This window comes from Pagrus pagrus, assembly GCF_965226575.1.
Source record: "Pagrus pagrus genome assembly, chromosome: 5".
Lineage (NCBI taxonomy): Eukaryota > Metazoa > Chordata > Actinopteri > Spariformes > Sparidae > Pagrus > Pagrus pagrus.
In genome coordinates, this window is record NC_140189.1 from 13,782,912 (window position 1) to 13,798,659 (window position 15,748).

At 41.5% G+C, this 15,748-nt stretch overlaps 1 protein-coding gene across 4 annotated transcripts; it reads left to right on the forward strand.

Moving 5' to 3' along the window:
* The first annotated feature begins 670 nt into the window (after nucleotides 1-670).
* LOC311257546 (centrosome and spindle pole-associated protein 1-like) lies at nucleotides 671-15,369 on the forward strand. Of its 4 annotated transcripts, none has more exons than XM_084353222.1 (29): nucleotides 671-759; nucleotides 1,637-1,742; nucleotides 2,019-2,091; nucleotides 2,321-2,424; nucleotides 2,847-2,906; nucleotides 3,751-4,073; nucleotides 4,163-4,263; nucleotides 4,382-4,478; nucleotides 4,628-4,685; nucleotides 4,847-5,121; nucleotides 5,270-5,388; nucleotides 5,486-5,627; nucleotides 5,908-6,013; nucleotides 6,447-6,503; nucleotides 7,583-7,730; nucleotides 7,810-7,986; nucleotides 8,302-8,414; nucleotides 8,595-8,744; nucleotides 8,916-9,059; nucleotides 10,044-10,160; nucleotides 10,308-10,374; nucleotides 10,646-10,772; nucleotides 11,831-11,970; nucleotides 12,058-12,186; nucleotides 12,476-12,516; nucleotides 12,617-12,677; nucleotides 14,151-14,260; nucleotides 14,392-14,512; nucleotides 14,892-15,369. In XM_084353222.1, exons 2-29 carry the CDS (start codon nucleotides 1,644-1,646, stop codon nucleotides 15,062-15,064), a joined length of 3,432 nt encoding a protein of 1,143 aa, XP_084209348.1. In that variant the 5' UTR covers nucleotides 671-759; nucleotides 1,637-1,643; the 3' UTR covers nucleotides 15,065-15,369. The 4 variants fall into 4 exon arrangements, with proteins under 4 accessions (XP_084209348.1, XP_084209350.1, XP_084209349.1 ...); XM_084353224.1 differs by having other exon boundaries at nucleotides 7,810-7,968; XM_084353223.1 differs by having other exon boundaries at nucleotides 6,465-6,503.
* The last annotated feature ends 379 nt before the right edge of the window (nucleotides 15,370-15,748 follow it).

Consider the following 15,748-nt stretch of genomic DNA (forward strand, 5'->3'; position numbering starts at 1 on the left):
TGTTTTACCTCACTAATAAGCAATGCAACACAGCTGAGCCATGATATGTCAAGCTAGAGAGGCTAGGTCGAACGACAGGAAGTGGAGTGCTTTGCTTGCAAAATAAGAGCAAGATACATGTCAAATACATGATTGAGCTATTCAGATCAACAATATGAGCCTGGGGAAAATTTGATTAACCACTGAAATAACACCAAGCAACCATAGGTATGTCTCAAATATATTTCAAATTTCCAAATCATGGTGTAGTTTTGCATAATGTTACTGAGCAGCTATTACATCTTATTCTTGTGACTGTTCCCGTGTGTTTATTCCATCACATAGGAGAAAGTAATAGCGTGAGCCATCAGGTGTAAAATGCTTGTGAATGGAATCTTATCAGAGTCAGCACCAGTTAGAAAGAATAACTGAGATGCAGTCCTTGTTTAATTCCAGATAACTGAGATGACACAGTGTGTGTATCTGCATAATGTCTGGGCCATTTTAACACAGACAGACAGATCAAATGCTTCAGGTGGTGCAGAACTGTAAAACCAGCTGAGATCAGCTGATATGACAATACCACAACAGTACGCCCAAGGAAACACTTGTTGCACCTGGTTTTCTCAAACGGGGTTTTATTTTGACAACTGAAACCGGAAGCGGTGCGACATAATGATAGACTTGCTGGTGATGCTGGACCCATAAGGGACCGCCAACATTTGCAAGCTAGCAAACATTGCCTTATCCGGTAACGTCATATTCAAACATCGCTCAATGGTACGTTTTCACGCTAACGGCAATAATACTGATAGCTGTGTTAGAAAAGCCAATGCTAGCTAGGCGAGGAGCTAGTTAAGGCTGGTCATGAGCTAAGGTTAACGTTAGCTTTCTTAGTTTTTCTGTCGTTCTTATTGATGTACTTTGGGTTTGCCTTTCCTTTAGTTAAAGCTAACAGGCTAGCTAACGTCAGCTAATGAGCTACGTTCAACCAAAAGTCAATATCCAACACAACGCGTTCAACTTATAACATTAGTCCTTTGAATAGTATTTGGATTGTTATGATAGCCGCTAAGCTAATACGGTTAAGCGGGTTAATGCTATCTGTATGGAATGTGACGCTATCGTGCTCATTGTGGTTGCCTCTGACAACGGAAAATTAAAGAGACAGTAACGTTACCGACTCTCCTGTTAATCAATATGTGTTGAGGCAAAGTGATAATATCAAAGGCAGAGTCCATTGATACGAAGCTAACATGGTTCTGAAATATGATATTGACATTGATAGATCAGGGGTTTTTCAGCAATTCAGCTGCATGTAACTACTAACTAGCCCACTGCTGTAAACACAACTTTTAAGGGGATCCATCAGCTCCACAGAGAGTGCACCATTAGCTAAATTGAACTTCTAAGTGCTTCACAACAGTACAAAACGGATGTGTGTTGTCATTCCAGACAGCAATAGCGATTGAATTGATCAGCACTCATTAGACTGGTACTAATTAGTGAAATCACCAGCTGTTGTCTTTGGATGTGAACACTTGTATACATTTGGTCCTCCAAAACCAAATTTTAAAATAAATCTAATAATTAAATATGAGATCTTATTTAAATAAAGTGTCAAGAGTCTTTCATCATGTCTCACTTGTGCTCGCAGTTTGGAGATGGATGACGAGCTGGAGAGGTTCATCAGGGAGCGGAAGGCAAGAGTGGCTGAAGATAAAGCCAGTTTAGAACAAGACCCTCCGTACATGGAAATGAAGGTGAGCTGGAAAGGTGGCTATTGGGTTGTTGGATAAATAACTAGGCCTTCTTATTTTATACACATTTATTTTGTTAAACTGTGACACGTTTGACCTTTTCTTTAACCCCCCTACAATGCATCCATCAATTGTAACAGAAAAAAGAATTGAGTGTTTTCGCTCCTTTTTAGTGTTTGTTTGTCAATGTAAAGTTAGAAAACGTTTACTGGAATAAGCCTTTTTTACTGATCCGATTGTCTATCTTAATGAATGATGTTCCTCTTTTTTGACTGACAGGCAAAGCCCCACAGAGATTATGGGTCCACCGTTAAGGAGAACATCCCTCCCAAATCTATAGCACAGGAGAAAGGTACAGCACCTGACCACACTCCCCTCCTTTGAGTTTTTTTATTCATTTAGATGATTCTCCTATAAATAGCAAATACTTCCAAGTCTATCATTATCGGTAACCCATGCCTTGTGAGCATCGTTTGTCAAGGTAGATGTTGTTTCTTTTAAAGTGGCCGTTGTCTTGTTTTGGCATGAAACTCTTCACCTTTGCGACTCTTATTAAGAATCGATGGATGTGTTTTTGTCAGAGGAGAGTTGCAGCGTGGGTCTACCTCTTGGTGTAGAGTACGAGAGGAAGAAACAGAGGCTGCAGCATGAGCTCCGGATGGACTACAGGCGCTACATGGCTCAGGTGACTGTCGCAGACTTGTTGTAGCGGCTATAGCAGACGAGCTCGAAGATCAGTTCAGACTTTGTGCTGTAAATATTTTATGCTTGTTTTAAATACAAGGTAGATTTCAGTTCAATTGGTCGGTCAGGGGTCGGTCCGATTACTGAAATGCAGACAAAAGCTGTGATCTAGGGCTAGATTCACTGAAGTAGGCATTTCTAGATTAAAAATATGCTGTATTTAGCTAACAGTGCTTGTCCTATTTCAAAGACCCCTCCAAACGAGGCCAGGAAATGCAGCAGCCTTTTGTCCTATTTTAGGCCACAGTTTATGTATCCTTTGCTGCGCTCAGTATCCCATGATCCATATAGTGCTTAGGTATCCGCAGCAATGTGTACAGTCTGGAAATGTTGGAATACTGACGGCCACATTTAATGTTACAGAAAAAACGCTTTGGAGAGCCTGGACCGTTAATTCACCTCGATAACAGGAGGTCTGTGAAGGTAAACGTCTTTTTTTTAAATCACATTGATGATGTCAGTTGACTGCTTTTATGAGCCACCCATTACTGCACAGCTGCCAAAAGAGCAGACAAACTTGAAAAGAATAACTGATACAGAAACCCAGCTCTTACTTTCTCATTCATTGGATACATTTTTAATCAAAGATACAAAGATAAAAATATTTTGTTTCCCAAACATGCTAAAAATACAGTTAGTGTACAGAGAGCAGCTGTTGTTTACTTGTACCAAGTACCCCTGGTTGGGAGCAATTGATTCAGGGGTTACTTCTGCAATGGCCATTTGACGTCAGCTCTTCAAAATCCTTAAAATATTCAAAATTTTTCATATATTGTTGACATTATTCAAAGTTTTCACAGGATTGATTACATTTGGCGTCAGCTTCTCAATATCGAGCATTCACAACCACAAGTTTTTGCCTTCTCTAGTTGAAACTGTTAGCCAAAAGTAACAGACAAGTAGTTAAACCAGTTAGCTAAAAGTAACATAAATAGTTGAAACTGGCAGCTAAAAGTAAGGGGTAAATAGTTGAAAGCTTCTGCCATTCCAAGTGGTAGCAGTACAAAGTCAAACACCTTTTTTGACCTCCTTAAATAGTTAAAAATATTTAATTTCAGATCAGCTCTATGAACACATTTGGAACATCACAGATGTGGACATGAAAGGGTACCTGAGATCATCTGACATAACTGTGGTTAAACAAATTACTTGTAGTTTTGATTGAAACCAACTTGGAATTTATGCTTTAAATGGTTCATGTAGACATGATGATAGCTTTGCACATGTTTAAAACAAATATTGCCTCTTACGATCACGTTTCCTTTAGCAACACCTGCTTGAAGACCACACAGGTGTTCTTCCCAAACAGCAAGCCACCTCACGGAGAGATGCAACCACACTAACGGAGGACAGTAGGGGGTTGCGCAGGGCTTTGCGCCTGGCCGATGTTAAGACCCTCTGCCCTGAAGAGGACGAGGGGCAGTCATCAGTACTTCCCAGGCTTCGTGAAAAGCTGGGGAGGCCAGTGGACCAAGAGTCAGATGAGGAGCAATACTTCAAGGAGGAGCTGGAGCTGATGGAAGGCAGAAGACACAGACATACAGGGGTTGAGGCCGGTTACGAGAAGAGACAATCCAATAAGTCTCTCAGGTACCTGATGGAAATTGTCCATTGTTTGTTCGTGCATATGTTAAAAGCATGTTTTAAAATTGCCGACTTCTGAAATCTGTTTTTTCCAGAGATAAGAGGGAGAATCTAACAGGTGTTGCCAGAGAAGGCTGGAGACCACGAGCACTGACCAAAACTGAGGATGCTGAGTTTGCCACTGGTCTTATAATAGGTTAAAGAACATTTTATTATTTGCAACTGAACAATCAAAGGGCCACCATTTAATGAACAGACTAAACTTAAAAACTACTACAAAGAAATGATGGTCTCTTTGTGTCCCATCTTTTCAGGAGCAGCTGTTACAGAAGATGCCTTACAGAGGAGGAAGGAGCACTACAGACAGGAGCTGCAGGACCAAATTGCTGAACAGCACAGAAACAAGAAGAGGTATGTTATCAGTGCCCCTTATGTTCCTTATGTACGATGTATCCCTGAACCTCTACTTGCTCGCTCTTTGAACATCCCTGTGAATTTTAGTGTCATGCCTTGTGTGTGTAACTCTGTAAAACAACTGTATTTGTGTGTTTTTGTTGCAGGGAGAAAGATTTGGAGCTTAAAGTTGCTGCAACGGGGGCAAATGATCCTGAGAAACAGGTCAGCTGGCAACTGAAAACCAAGCCTCAAGAAAATTGTTGATTATCTTGTCTTCTAAGGTCACAGCGGGTCGATAGATATGATCAAATTCACTTACTTTCAGCCACATTTGTAGAGTATATTTGTTCATCTTTCATTTCTGTCTCTTATCCACCAACCAGCCGGACCGAATCAGACCGATTGGACTGCACAGGAGAAAAGATTATCGGGTTTTGGAGCCTTTAGCAACAGTAGAGAGTGCAACATCATCCAGAGGTCTCGCTAATCATGAGAAGATGGCTGTTAGAGACAGAGAGATGCCTCCTCCTGAGCAGCCCCACGTAGCCTTCCAGTCCCCTGTGCTGGAGTACTGCTCCGCACTGGGAGAAGGAGGTGGCCTGTCTCCCAACAGCCAGCCTGCTGCCCCCGGGTTCCCCAGAGCCATGGACACAGCCAGGTATCCCTTAAACTTAAACCTCAGGCTTCAGCTGTGCTACAACTGTGACATGGCTGTGAATATGGAACAGTAAGAGTGATTGGGAAAAGTGAAGAAAAATGCCAACCATAGCGTTTCATTAAAGGTTCATGCTGCTTTGTGTCAACAGAATCCCCGTGTTCCCTCCCCATCCTCCTCCAGTTCTCAGTGAAGCCTACAGGAGCCCGTATGGAGAGCCTCATCACTACTATGGCACCAGAAACCTGCTCGACCCAAACATGGCCTACTGTGAGCACTGGCCTCCTCTGTTGATTAGCAGCAGATATACTACATTTAGCATTTTCATCATAACTCTAACGTGTTTTTTTTTTTTTTCTCTGTCCAGATGGTCACTTGTCTGTTCCTGGTGCTGGCCCTCCCATGTCCTACTGGAGCGTACCACCAGGGGGAGCTGTGCCCAGCCAGTTCGGTAACCACAGCCCTCACAGCCATCACAGTGGAAGCAGCTTCCCTGAGCCTCCAATACAGTAAATATCTTTCATTTTTATAACTTGGCTTGAAAGGCAGGGTTAGAATTATGAACTAAGTTCAATAAAAAAGTTGTTTAACCTTCTGTAAATTCTAACCTAACAGCAATAGGAGAGACTAAAACATCAATATGAGAATTGACTAATGACCATAATGTAGTTGCTTGTGTCTTGGATTTAAAATTGGGTGGCATTTTAGTGAGAGAGATGTACGCACAGGACAACGGGACAAAAATGATGGTCAGAACTGAACAGTGTGATTCTGCAACTCTTCTGACAGGCCTAGCAATGAGGCTGCTGACCTGCAAGTCAGAGTTTTTCCTCCAGAGAGATCCAGATCAACCAGGGACAAGACGATGAGCTACAGGGAGGCTTTGAAACAACAGGTAGGTTAAACAAATGTCTCAATCTGCATTTAACAGGACTGTATTATCCAAGATTGACTCAACAGATGAGCATTCTTACTGCCATCATCACCATCTATTGAAATTATTTTCTCTACAATACAAGTAACTCGACTGATGATTTTTATGTCTGAGTGTATTTGAATAACATACCCAACAAGTATATGGCTGAAATTACCATGTAGTGCATCAATTTGAATAAACGAACAATGATAAGGACCATTCTTGAGTAAGTGTTAGGTGTTGTCTATGTTCAAAGCTAATTAAAATACAGGCAACACATACATTTAAAGAACAAACTTGTAAAGGGTTTGTAAATTCATGTTTTGCTGAAACCTTTATCACTAAAAATACCCAATCAGCTAGAGTACACAAATGCAGTTGCCTCTAATTTTAAACTTTGATTGCATCCCAGTCTGTGGTATGTCAGCAGGAAGCTTCCAGGAGAGAGAGCAGCGAGCTTAACAGCAAGGTAAAGGTGATTTAGTCAAGACCCAAACATGTAGCGTAAGTTACGACAATAGAAGTGTTTGTGAGAGCTCCCCCTAGTCAGGTGTAACTTTATACCCCAGTATGACCTCAATCCCACCCCAGTCCTACATATTAGTCCTCTAGTTGTTCTGCGATGCTGACGCCACAAAACTCCTCTACCGCTTCCCTTAGCTTGCATTTTGTGGCACATGATCAACACAACCGCACACAAAGTTTGAACGATGTTCTTTGGTTGTTTGTCAAGGTGCTGTTTGAATTGTATTCTCTCACTGTGGTCAAAGTAACAGTGTTTCAATATAAGGATACTTGAGCGATTATCATGCTCATGTCAACACACATGCCTCTTACTTTTTGTATGACCTCTATTATAGAGTTTAAGGTACCAGTTTCTGTTCCATCTTCAGGAAATGTGGTACTTGACTCCCTAGTTGCACCTCAACCTACTTTTGATGTGATAAGTTGAACTAAAATGTACAAATCTCAAAATTCACCTATTAACAGTAGTTTTGGCACCACAGTCGTACCATATCCCTGACATTTGTTTTTGGAGATTTTATATCTTTACAAGGGACAATTTCTCTATAATTTGTCAGAGTAATGTGGTTTTGACCAATGGAAACCATAGAGAATGATAGAGATCATAGGTTGTTTAATCGGTTGGAAAAATAATGTAATTGCTAAGTATTCTGATAATCTGCAATTAAACGTTTCAGTCATTTCTTTAAATAAAAATGTCTAACAATTTCTGGTTCCAGCTTCTTAAATGTGACTATTTGCTGCTTTTCTTGTCATGTATGATCATGAATGAAGAATCTTTGGGTTTTGCACTGTTGGTTGAACAAAAGAAGCAGTTTAAAGACGTCACTTTGGGCTCAGGGAAATCGTCATGCACATTTTTCATATTTTTTTTGACATTTTATAGACTAAACGATTATTCGATTAGTCATGACGACAATCTGCAAATTAACTGATAATAAAGAAATGATTGTTTGCAGCCCTAATAATATTTGAGTATATTGCGATGTTACTGATGTAACCTGGAAAATACTTGTAACATAGATCCACGAGCAACAGGAGCGGAGGCTGCTGGAGAGGGAGGAGACGGAGCGTTACGAGGCCCAGCTGGAGGCTGACATGAAGAGCCACCAGCCCTGGGGTCGAGGTGGAGGAGGAGCCCCGCTCAGGGACAGCACTGGAAATCTTATAGGTAGTGTCTTTTTTTACATAATACAAAGTGCCGATACAAAGACTTTTTATGATTCTTACCGATTGTTCCTGTTGCCCAGCTGACCTCAACCAGATGCACAAGCTGAACGAGGAGGCCTACAGCAACCCGGAGCAGTGGCAGAGGAGAACCACGGCCGCCATGACGGCACGTCGGACAGAGCTCCCTGACTCCAATGAGACGGTCTCTGGTACTGTAGCCGAGTGCAGTATCCGTGACGGTATTGACAGGCTCTCTGGTACTTTAAACATCTTTATTCCCAATGCATTTAGCTGTGATTTGCAATTACACAATTCTGGAATAGAAAAAGAAAACAGACAGGAAATAGATTAGATTATTTCAGTGAGCAAAAAATGTACTTCAGCATGTCGTGTGGATGAAGCTTTAGTAATATTGGAATATTTTGATGGTAATTTAATGACAAAAATAAAGATAATAACACCAGCTACACAAAATTAGCAAACGTCTGTGCTGCATCTTCTCGGCTAGCCTTGAAGAAGAGAAGGTGCCGTGGTCCAACTCAAAGTAGAATTTCTTTCTGTTTGCTTTATAGGTTTCACACATGTCCACACTCCCCAGTTTGCCAGAGGCAATGTGTTTGCCAACCAGCCCACACAGCAACAGCTCCAGGAGCAGGACAAGTACAAGGCTTACCTCAAACAGCAGGTATTGCTTTAAACAGCTGGTGGTACTTCTGCTGGTTGTGTTTTCTAGTTGGCTGTCTTGTCATCACGCTGGTCTCTAGAAATGTAGCCATCTGCTTGTAGAGTAGTCCAAGTGATTTTGAGGTTTCGAGGCTGTGTTAATGGGTTTCATGTTGTCACATTCACATTGGTTTGATTACAGATCGAGGAGAAAATGCGTAAAAAAGCAGAGGAGAGGGAACGGACTAGACTGGAGGAGGAGAAAGAGGAGAAGAGGCTGGCGGAGCAAAGGGCTCGCATCCAAAGGGAGTATGAGGAAGAACAAGAGAGGAAGAAACGGAAGGAAATGGAGGTGAGGAGCTAAAAAACAGTCATGGGCAGGGTTTTACACTTGAGTTTAAAAACTAATACTGAACAAGGAGTTAAGATCTACTCTCTCAATTCTTTATCCTTTGCCTCCATCTTCCTCTCTCTTACCTCTCTGATCTCATGCTGGCCTGGCTCTCTTTCCTCTCTCTCTCAGCAAAAAGCCAAGAATGAAGAGCTGATTCATCTGGCTGAACAGAGGAAGAAGGAAGCAGAGAGGAAGAAGAAGGAAGCGGAAGAGAAGGAGGCCGCAGTACTGAGGAGGCAGTATGAGAGGGAGAGGCAGGCTCAGGTGGTGGAGGTCAGTTAACTGAAGGTTTCACACCGTTTGGCAACACCATCACACTGCAATTTAGAGACATTAAAAGCTACAACAACTTCAGTTAATATATAGGAACGTGGACCTATACAGCTTTTCTTTGCACTGAGATTGTCAGCTTGTGATCTTTTGCTTGTGAAAGATGAAAAATACAAGAACAGTTTAGATGGGTGAAATCCCAGATTGTTTAAGCTGACCAGCCTCAGAGTTCTCTTTTACTGACTGCCTCTTTTGTAGTTTTAACACGCTGTATGAACCAGCTTGTGCCAACAGTGGACTGGACATGCTGCAAAACTACAGGCCGTAGTTGATCAACAACAGAACAGTGTGTCAGGGAGAAGTAGGAAGTAGTAATATATCTTTTGCCTTAACTTTCTTTATTGATCATCTGAAGGGGAAATTCTTTTTAAAAACTCTTTTGGATGTAGTATCAGCCTGAGGCGCTGCTCCGCTTGAGTAAAGCTTTAATATTTTTCTAAAGATAATAGATATCTAGTCATCCGATCTCAGACAAGGGTTTGCATTTGAATTAAAAACTACAGCCATGAAGGACAAAATTAATATGTAATATCATCAGTCATGTGCTGAAGTTGTGCTGATTGTTTTAATTCACATTTTGCAGGAACTGGCAACACTTTACTTTAATTCTCCCTACTTGGCGTTTATGAGCAGCGTTTAAACATTAATAAGTGCTTTATAACACACTAATACAATTGCAAGTATACATATATTTATTACTGTGTTTGTCAACAGTGTTTCCCAGTCACTTGTTTGAAATAAAACCAGCAGACTGTCTTGTAGGAAATCCCCTTGTTAACATCTGTAACCTCCTTAGTGTTTCTCTTTGGTTGTCTTTAGTCACACCAAAAGACACACACACAGTGGGCGACAACCATCAAGTTGAATTTAATTTAACCACGCTTTCTGTAACATTTATGTAGTGAGTGGGTGGTTGTGTGCTCTCAGGTCCGCAGGGAGTCCTCGCCTCCGATCCCCACCCTGCAGAAGAAACATGGGCACCACCAGTACACCCCCAGGCCTCCCACTGTCGACAGCCAGCATTCTACTACTGCCCCCCTGTCTGTGAGTCACACACACACAATTGACAAACTTATTGGATAAAATATGATATTTTACCAGCGGCTTCTACTCCAGAAAAATAAAGGTTCGTAATGTGTTCCTTCCTTGGTGTTTATTTGTTTCCATGACTTTTTATTTCTGTCTTTTCAGGAGCGCTCTCTGTCTGGTCTCCAGTCCCCTCCTGTCCCTGCTTGCAGGAATCAACTCCGAGCTGCAGGTACTGTACACAAAAATGTCTTTTAGCAAAAGAGTTAAAATTGACACGATAATTAGCTGCTTAATCTGTCTTCTCCATGGTTCAGTCATGGACAGTGTTTCAATGTTTAGATGTTTCACCAGGCAGCCAAACTTGTTCCACAGTTCCTGGACTCAATGCTTCACATCTGTGATTAGGATGATTACCTTGTAGCTGAAGCTTAGCAGTGAGAATAAGTATTTTAGTAGCGATAACACTTTATCAGATGTAGTCTGTGTGTCTGTGTTTTCAGGTGACCAGCGAGATGTCTTCAGTGAGCTGTCAGCGTTGCGCCGGCATCTCCGTAGCGAACAGAAACGTCTGGAGGGTCGTCTGCAGCAGGATGACTGGGAGGACTTGGACTCTCCTCTGAGTGACAGGTACATGCATCACTCTGACTGAAGCCTTAATCAATAAGCACATAGCGTGCAGCAAAATATAAAATATTAATGGATCCTTATATTGAGTCAGTAGGAACACTTGATGAGGAACGTGTGTTAAGAGTGCACGTAAAGTTGAAACAGTAAATGTTACAGTAAGATAAATGGGTAATTGCCTATCGGTAATTTTACTCTGAACCAATGCTCTTCTGTGTCAAACCTCACCTGAGATTCTGTGCCTCTGTCAGTCGGATTTTGACACAACTCAAAAGTTTTCTGCAACCAATAAAATGGTGCTTCAACACCGAGCCACAGCAATGCTTGAATCTTAATGCATCATCTCAAAAACTCAGACCTGTCAACCTGTGTGCGTTTGTGTAGCAGGTACGCATTTTGAAATCCAAGTACATTGGTTTGTTCTGTCACTCTAAAATATGCAAAAAGTTTGTAACGCCTTACGAATTTGACCAATTGTGCGGCAGTGTTCAAGTCTAATAGCAAGACACAGCAACAATAAGCCAATTAGTCTACACAAACAGCCTGCGGAAAACCAAAAGGAGAGGAAGAGTTTAACCAACGTATGGCTGGATTTTAAAATGCATTTATTTATTGATGAAAAGGAATCGATAAGATATTTGGTTTTTGGCAGCATGCACATGAAAATATTTTTGGCATTGGGTGGTACTCCAAAACTTTTTCTTCAAGATTGGCAGGCCTGAAAACTTAATCAGATCATGAACTCTCAGCCAGGCAGCTCGCCTGTCTGGGTCTCTGTGGTCTCCTGATAAAATTATGCATGCATGATTCCTCTTTCACTCTTTATCAAAGTAGCACACCCTTGGCAGAAGACAAACAAACCTGGAAACTCTGCATAAAAGTGTTGGATAAAGAGTGAAGTAGTCGGCTAAAAGTAATGAGTAAATAGTTGAAATAAATGATAAGGAGTACTTGAGTCAATCTGACAGGGTTGTGGAGGCACAGCTACCTAAAAGAGCCACTGTTTTATCCCATCATACATCTCTCATTTGTGTGTGTTCTCATCTCCTTCATTCGTCCAGACATCGGGAGCGTCCCCGGGTGGACGTGTTTGATATGGCCAGGCTGCGGCTCCAGGCTCCAGTCCGAAGGCCCAACTCCAGAAACATGGAGCCCAGAAACCTGCTGCGAATCCACGACTCCCTTCAGCTCAAGTACACAGGTTAGTACACGAGTCTGATGGTCTTAATTTTACTCTGCTGCAAACCAACATTATATGCTGTGACTGGTTCGTGTGTTTGTGAATCAGACGGTGAGTCCAGGCTGGGCTTCAGTGAAGTTCCTAAGCTTGAGGAAGTGGGTGTGGCCAGCAGGAGGAGGCGGGACTACGGGGATCCGTATCAGCAGTTCAGCAGCCAGAGGTCTACAGCCCAGGATGGTTAGAGCTCACTGCACTTTTTGGGGTTATATTTATTCTTTTGCAGTAGTTTCAGTCAGATTTATCTGCGATGGAACATTTAATTTGTGCACTTACATTATTTTGGGTTGACAGATCTATTAGAATTTCCATTTCCATGATTTACACCTGCGTTAACACGTTTGTTTTTTCCCCTGATCCAGATGCAGATTATATGCTGGTGTCATTTTGTAAATGGGTCCTGTGGCTTTTTCATTATCCCGAGATAATGGAAAAAATAAATAAAAATAATTACCTCCTTGTGTTGCAGATTATTTTGACCTGTCCCCACCACAGCAAAACGATTATCTGGTGAGTCGAGAATAAATGTTTCAGTTACAAAAATCCCACCTAGTTAGTATATACTGTAACAATGAACTTATAACTATTTGAATTGTTGTTTATGTTGCAGAGGAGTGTAATGGGAGGGTCTGCAAGAGGATCTCTGCTGGAGTCAGAGAGTGCTTTCATTGGTAAGAGCGCCATAATGCAGATATTTTAACGATGACAATTTTAGTCTTATGAGAATCAGGATGTGAATCATTAATGATGTTGATTTTGGCAGCTGTTTTAGATTTACTCTTACTCTTAAAGAAAACGCTCATTATTTTTAGTCATTTTCATTAAAACCCTAAATGTTTTCTCTCTTTAAACTGATGCAATTAGGCTAATAAGCCTCTGCATCTTCACGTTTTAGCACATTTATTTTTTTAAACATGTCAGACACTTTGATCAGGCTGTTGTGTATGTTGTAACACCATCATTAAAATCACTCTTGTACTGAAACAAATGGTCAATTAGTATTCCTACCTGGCCTTAGAGCTCAGAAATCCTACACAAATATCTTCCAAATAAATTGCTGTGTAGTCTCAGTTTAACTATGGTGATTGCAATGCCATGTTCAGGGCTGCAGTTTCTGCTAAGGACAATTAAGTGAAAATGGATTGAGCATGATTGTTGTTGAAGTTGTTTTTTCCTTATAAATAAACTTGCATACTATGAACATTACAATAGCGACACGTGATGTGCATTTACCGAAGTATATCTTAAGACACAACATGGTTTTCCCCCTAATATTCAACTACAACAATAGGACAATATGATTTTAACTAAGCATTTAACTAAACCAAAAGGTTTAGCTGTCCCTGATGTCAACCCCTGCATGTTTCCCTCACAAGCTTTAAAGCTAGCAAACTGACGTTACCAGCCTAGTCTTGAAGCCAGGCATATTCATTAATTTTATTTGGCAACCGCAATCTGAAAACTTATTTTGTGAGAAACTGGCTTCCAGCCAGGCTAAGCCAACTTGGCTTGCTAGCAGACACAGCCAACTGCCCTGTAACACTGACTTAATGTTAGCAAATTGATATGCTTACTTAACTTTGGGACTTAAAGTTAGCTGACTCCATGTGGCTTCAATAGCAGGGTGGTATGACCTCAACTGTCTCTTCAGATTAATTGTATTCTTCCCACTTAATCTGTAGGCACAGGTTGTCTCTCAGTCTCCCTTAATTGCAGTGCACTGTTTTTCTTTCTGCTGAGTTATAATTAAACTGTGTCCATAGGTCTGTTTTGTTTTTCCACAAACCCTTTTTGTGTTGAAGCCATCACGTCGTCACTAACTTGCTGTCAATCACTGGCAGGGATGTATTGTTTTTATTTTGACGGACAGACTGGACGCACAATTGGGGGAAAATCTCATGCAGTTTTTGAATCTCCGCCACCAACACAAACATTATTGTCTCGTCAATAAAACCAAAATGCACATTTCATCATAGTTTTTATTGTGGAATAATAAAGAGTTGGTGAAGTCTCGAGTTTACCCAGCACACAACCACCCGTACCTGCCGGAGCTACTACAGCACTGTGTATCCTCTCCAAGTTTGTGCACCGAAGTTGAGATGCCTGAGGCTAATTTTGGGTTTGTGTCTGTGTGGTGTGTTGAGACCCCCTAGGCAATGCCTCTCCAGTGCCTCGTACCCCCGAGCTTGAGAAGGCCCCTCTGCTATCAGCCAGGGAGAGGAGGAGGTTGGCCAAACATTCACAGCGTCCCCAGGTACTCTGATCATACAGGTTTCTGATGTATGTGTTGTGGTCGAGCTCAAACAACAACCATGTGGCCTGAGAGCTCAAACGCTACAGCTTTAATTGCTTTATAATCACAAAGTCCTCTTCTGTTTGGTTTAGGATGGAGCAGCTTCCAGCCAGTCGTTTGGCCAGCATGAAGACTACAGAGGTATGGGTGACGGGAGGACCCGGAACAGGACAGGTCATCTGATGGCTCCCAGTCGTCGTGGCAACACAGCTGGTACGACTTGACGCGTTCAGTTCCACTGGTTTCTGTATTTTATGTAATTGTTTCATGTTTTTATTTGGCAAATGCAAAGCAAAGCAGTTTTTCAGAACTGAAGTATTTTTCATGGATGTCTGAATTAAAATGGGAACATTGGGCTTAGAGGCTGAAATGGGTTTCCAAAGCCCAGCGGTCATTAAATTAAGCCAATATTCAAACAACCATAGAAACTGTTGATTCCAGTTGGATGAAAAATGACATTAAAATGTTCCTGCAGGAAATATTTGCTTACATGTAATAACAGCGAGTTCTGTAGCAGAAAACGTGGGTCTCCAAGTTTGGTCTTAAACTCTCTTAATGTAAATCTGCTCACTCTGTCTCCCTGCTCCTCCAGGACCATTGGACCTGTCCGATGACGACGACTCCCCTCCTCGCTTTTCTCTTCACAGCACTGACCATCAGAGCTCTGTAGAAACTGTCTCCACGGATCCCTGGATGCGGCCCGGAACATCGGACACACTGAAGTGTTTGGGCCGACCATCAAGGAGAGAGCGGTTGAAAACGTAGTACCATGTCTCCCGTGGACGGGAGGCATCTTCCTCTTTTAACAGCCAGCCTTAACCTAGACGCCCTTCTGTCTTTGAATCATGAGACTGTGGTTGGTTTTAGCTCATCGCTTTTCTGACAGATGAATATGTGAATCTGAATGTTTGAATAATGATAATGTGGGTATGTACTGTATGTTAAATTATTGTTTACATCAGAACCTCAGTATATGAGCACAATGAGAACTTGTGCTCTATTTGAAAGGCATTTACTATTTTATTAAAGACTAAATTATGTTTTAAATAAATACATTTATTTTAATTACATGAACTGTGTATTTCTTAATTGTGTGCAACCTTTAACAAGACATCGCAGCCTCACAACTGTAATCAGATGTTCTCCGTACAGCCTGGTTTCAGTCAAGACACTGACACCAACAGAAAATGCTTAACCAACCATCACATTTTCCCTTTACCTGCAGAATTCCACTTGTTTTAAGGAACCAAACAAAAGCATTATTTGAGACATTAGCATGCTGGTGTTACCATTTAGCTCAAAGCATCGCTGAGTCAAAGTACACCCTCACAGCTAGTAGGGTGGCTGTAGAATCTTAATACGGTTTTAGATATTTCATTCACACGAGTTTTTCAGTCGGTGGGGCTTCCTACTGTTAAATGTTCTCATATCCAAATGAAATCTTGCACA

Coding starts and splice junctions, on each gene's coding strand:
- LOC311257546 (XM_084353222.1), top strand. CDS start 1,644: ATGGATGACGAGCTGGAGAGGTTCATCAGGGAGCGGAAGGCAAGAGTG. Junction 4,074..4,162: donor CAATCCAATAAGTCTCTCAG/GTACCTGATGGA, acceptor TGTTTTTTCCAG/AGATAAGAGGGAGAATCTAA. Junction 6,014..6,446: donor GGGAGGCTTTGAAACAACAG/GTAGGTTAAACA, acceptor ATTGCATCCCAG/TCTGTGGTATGTCAGCAGGA.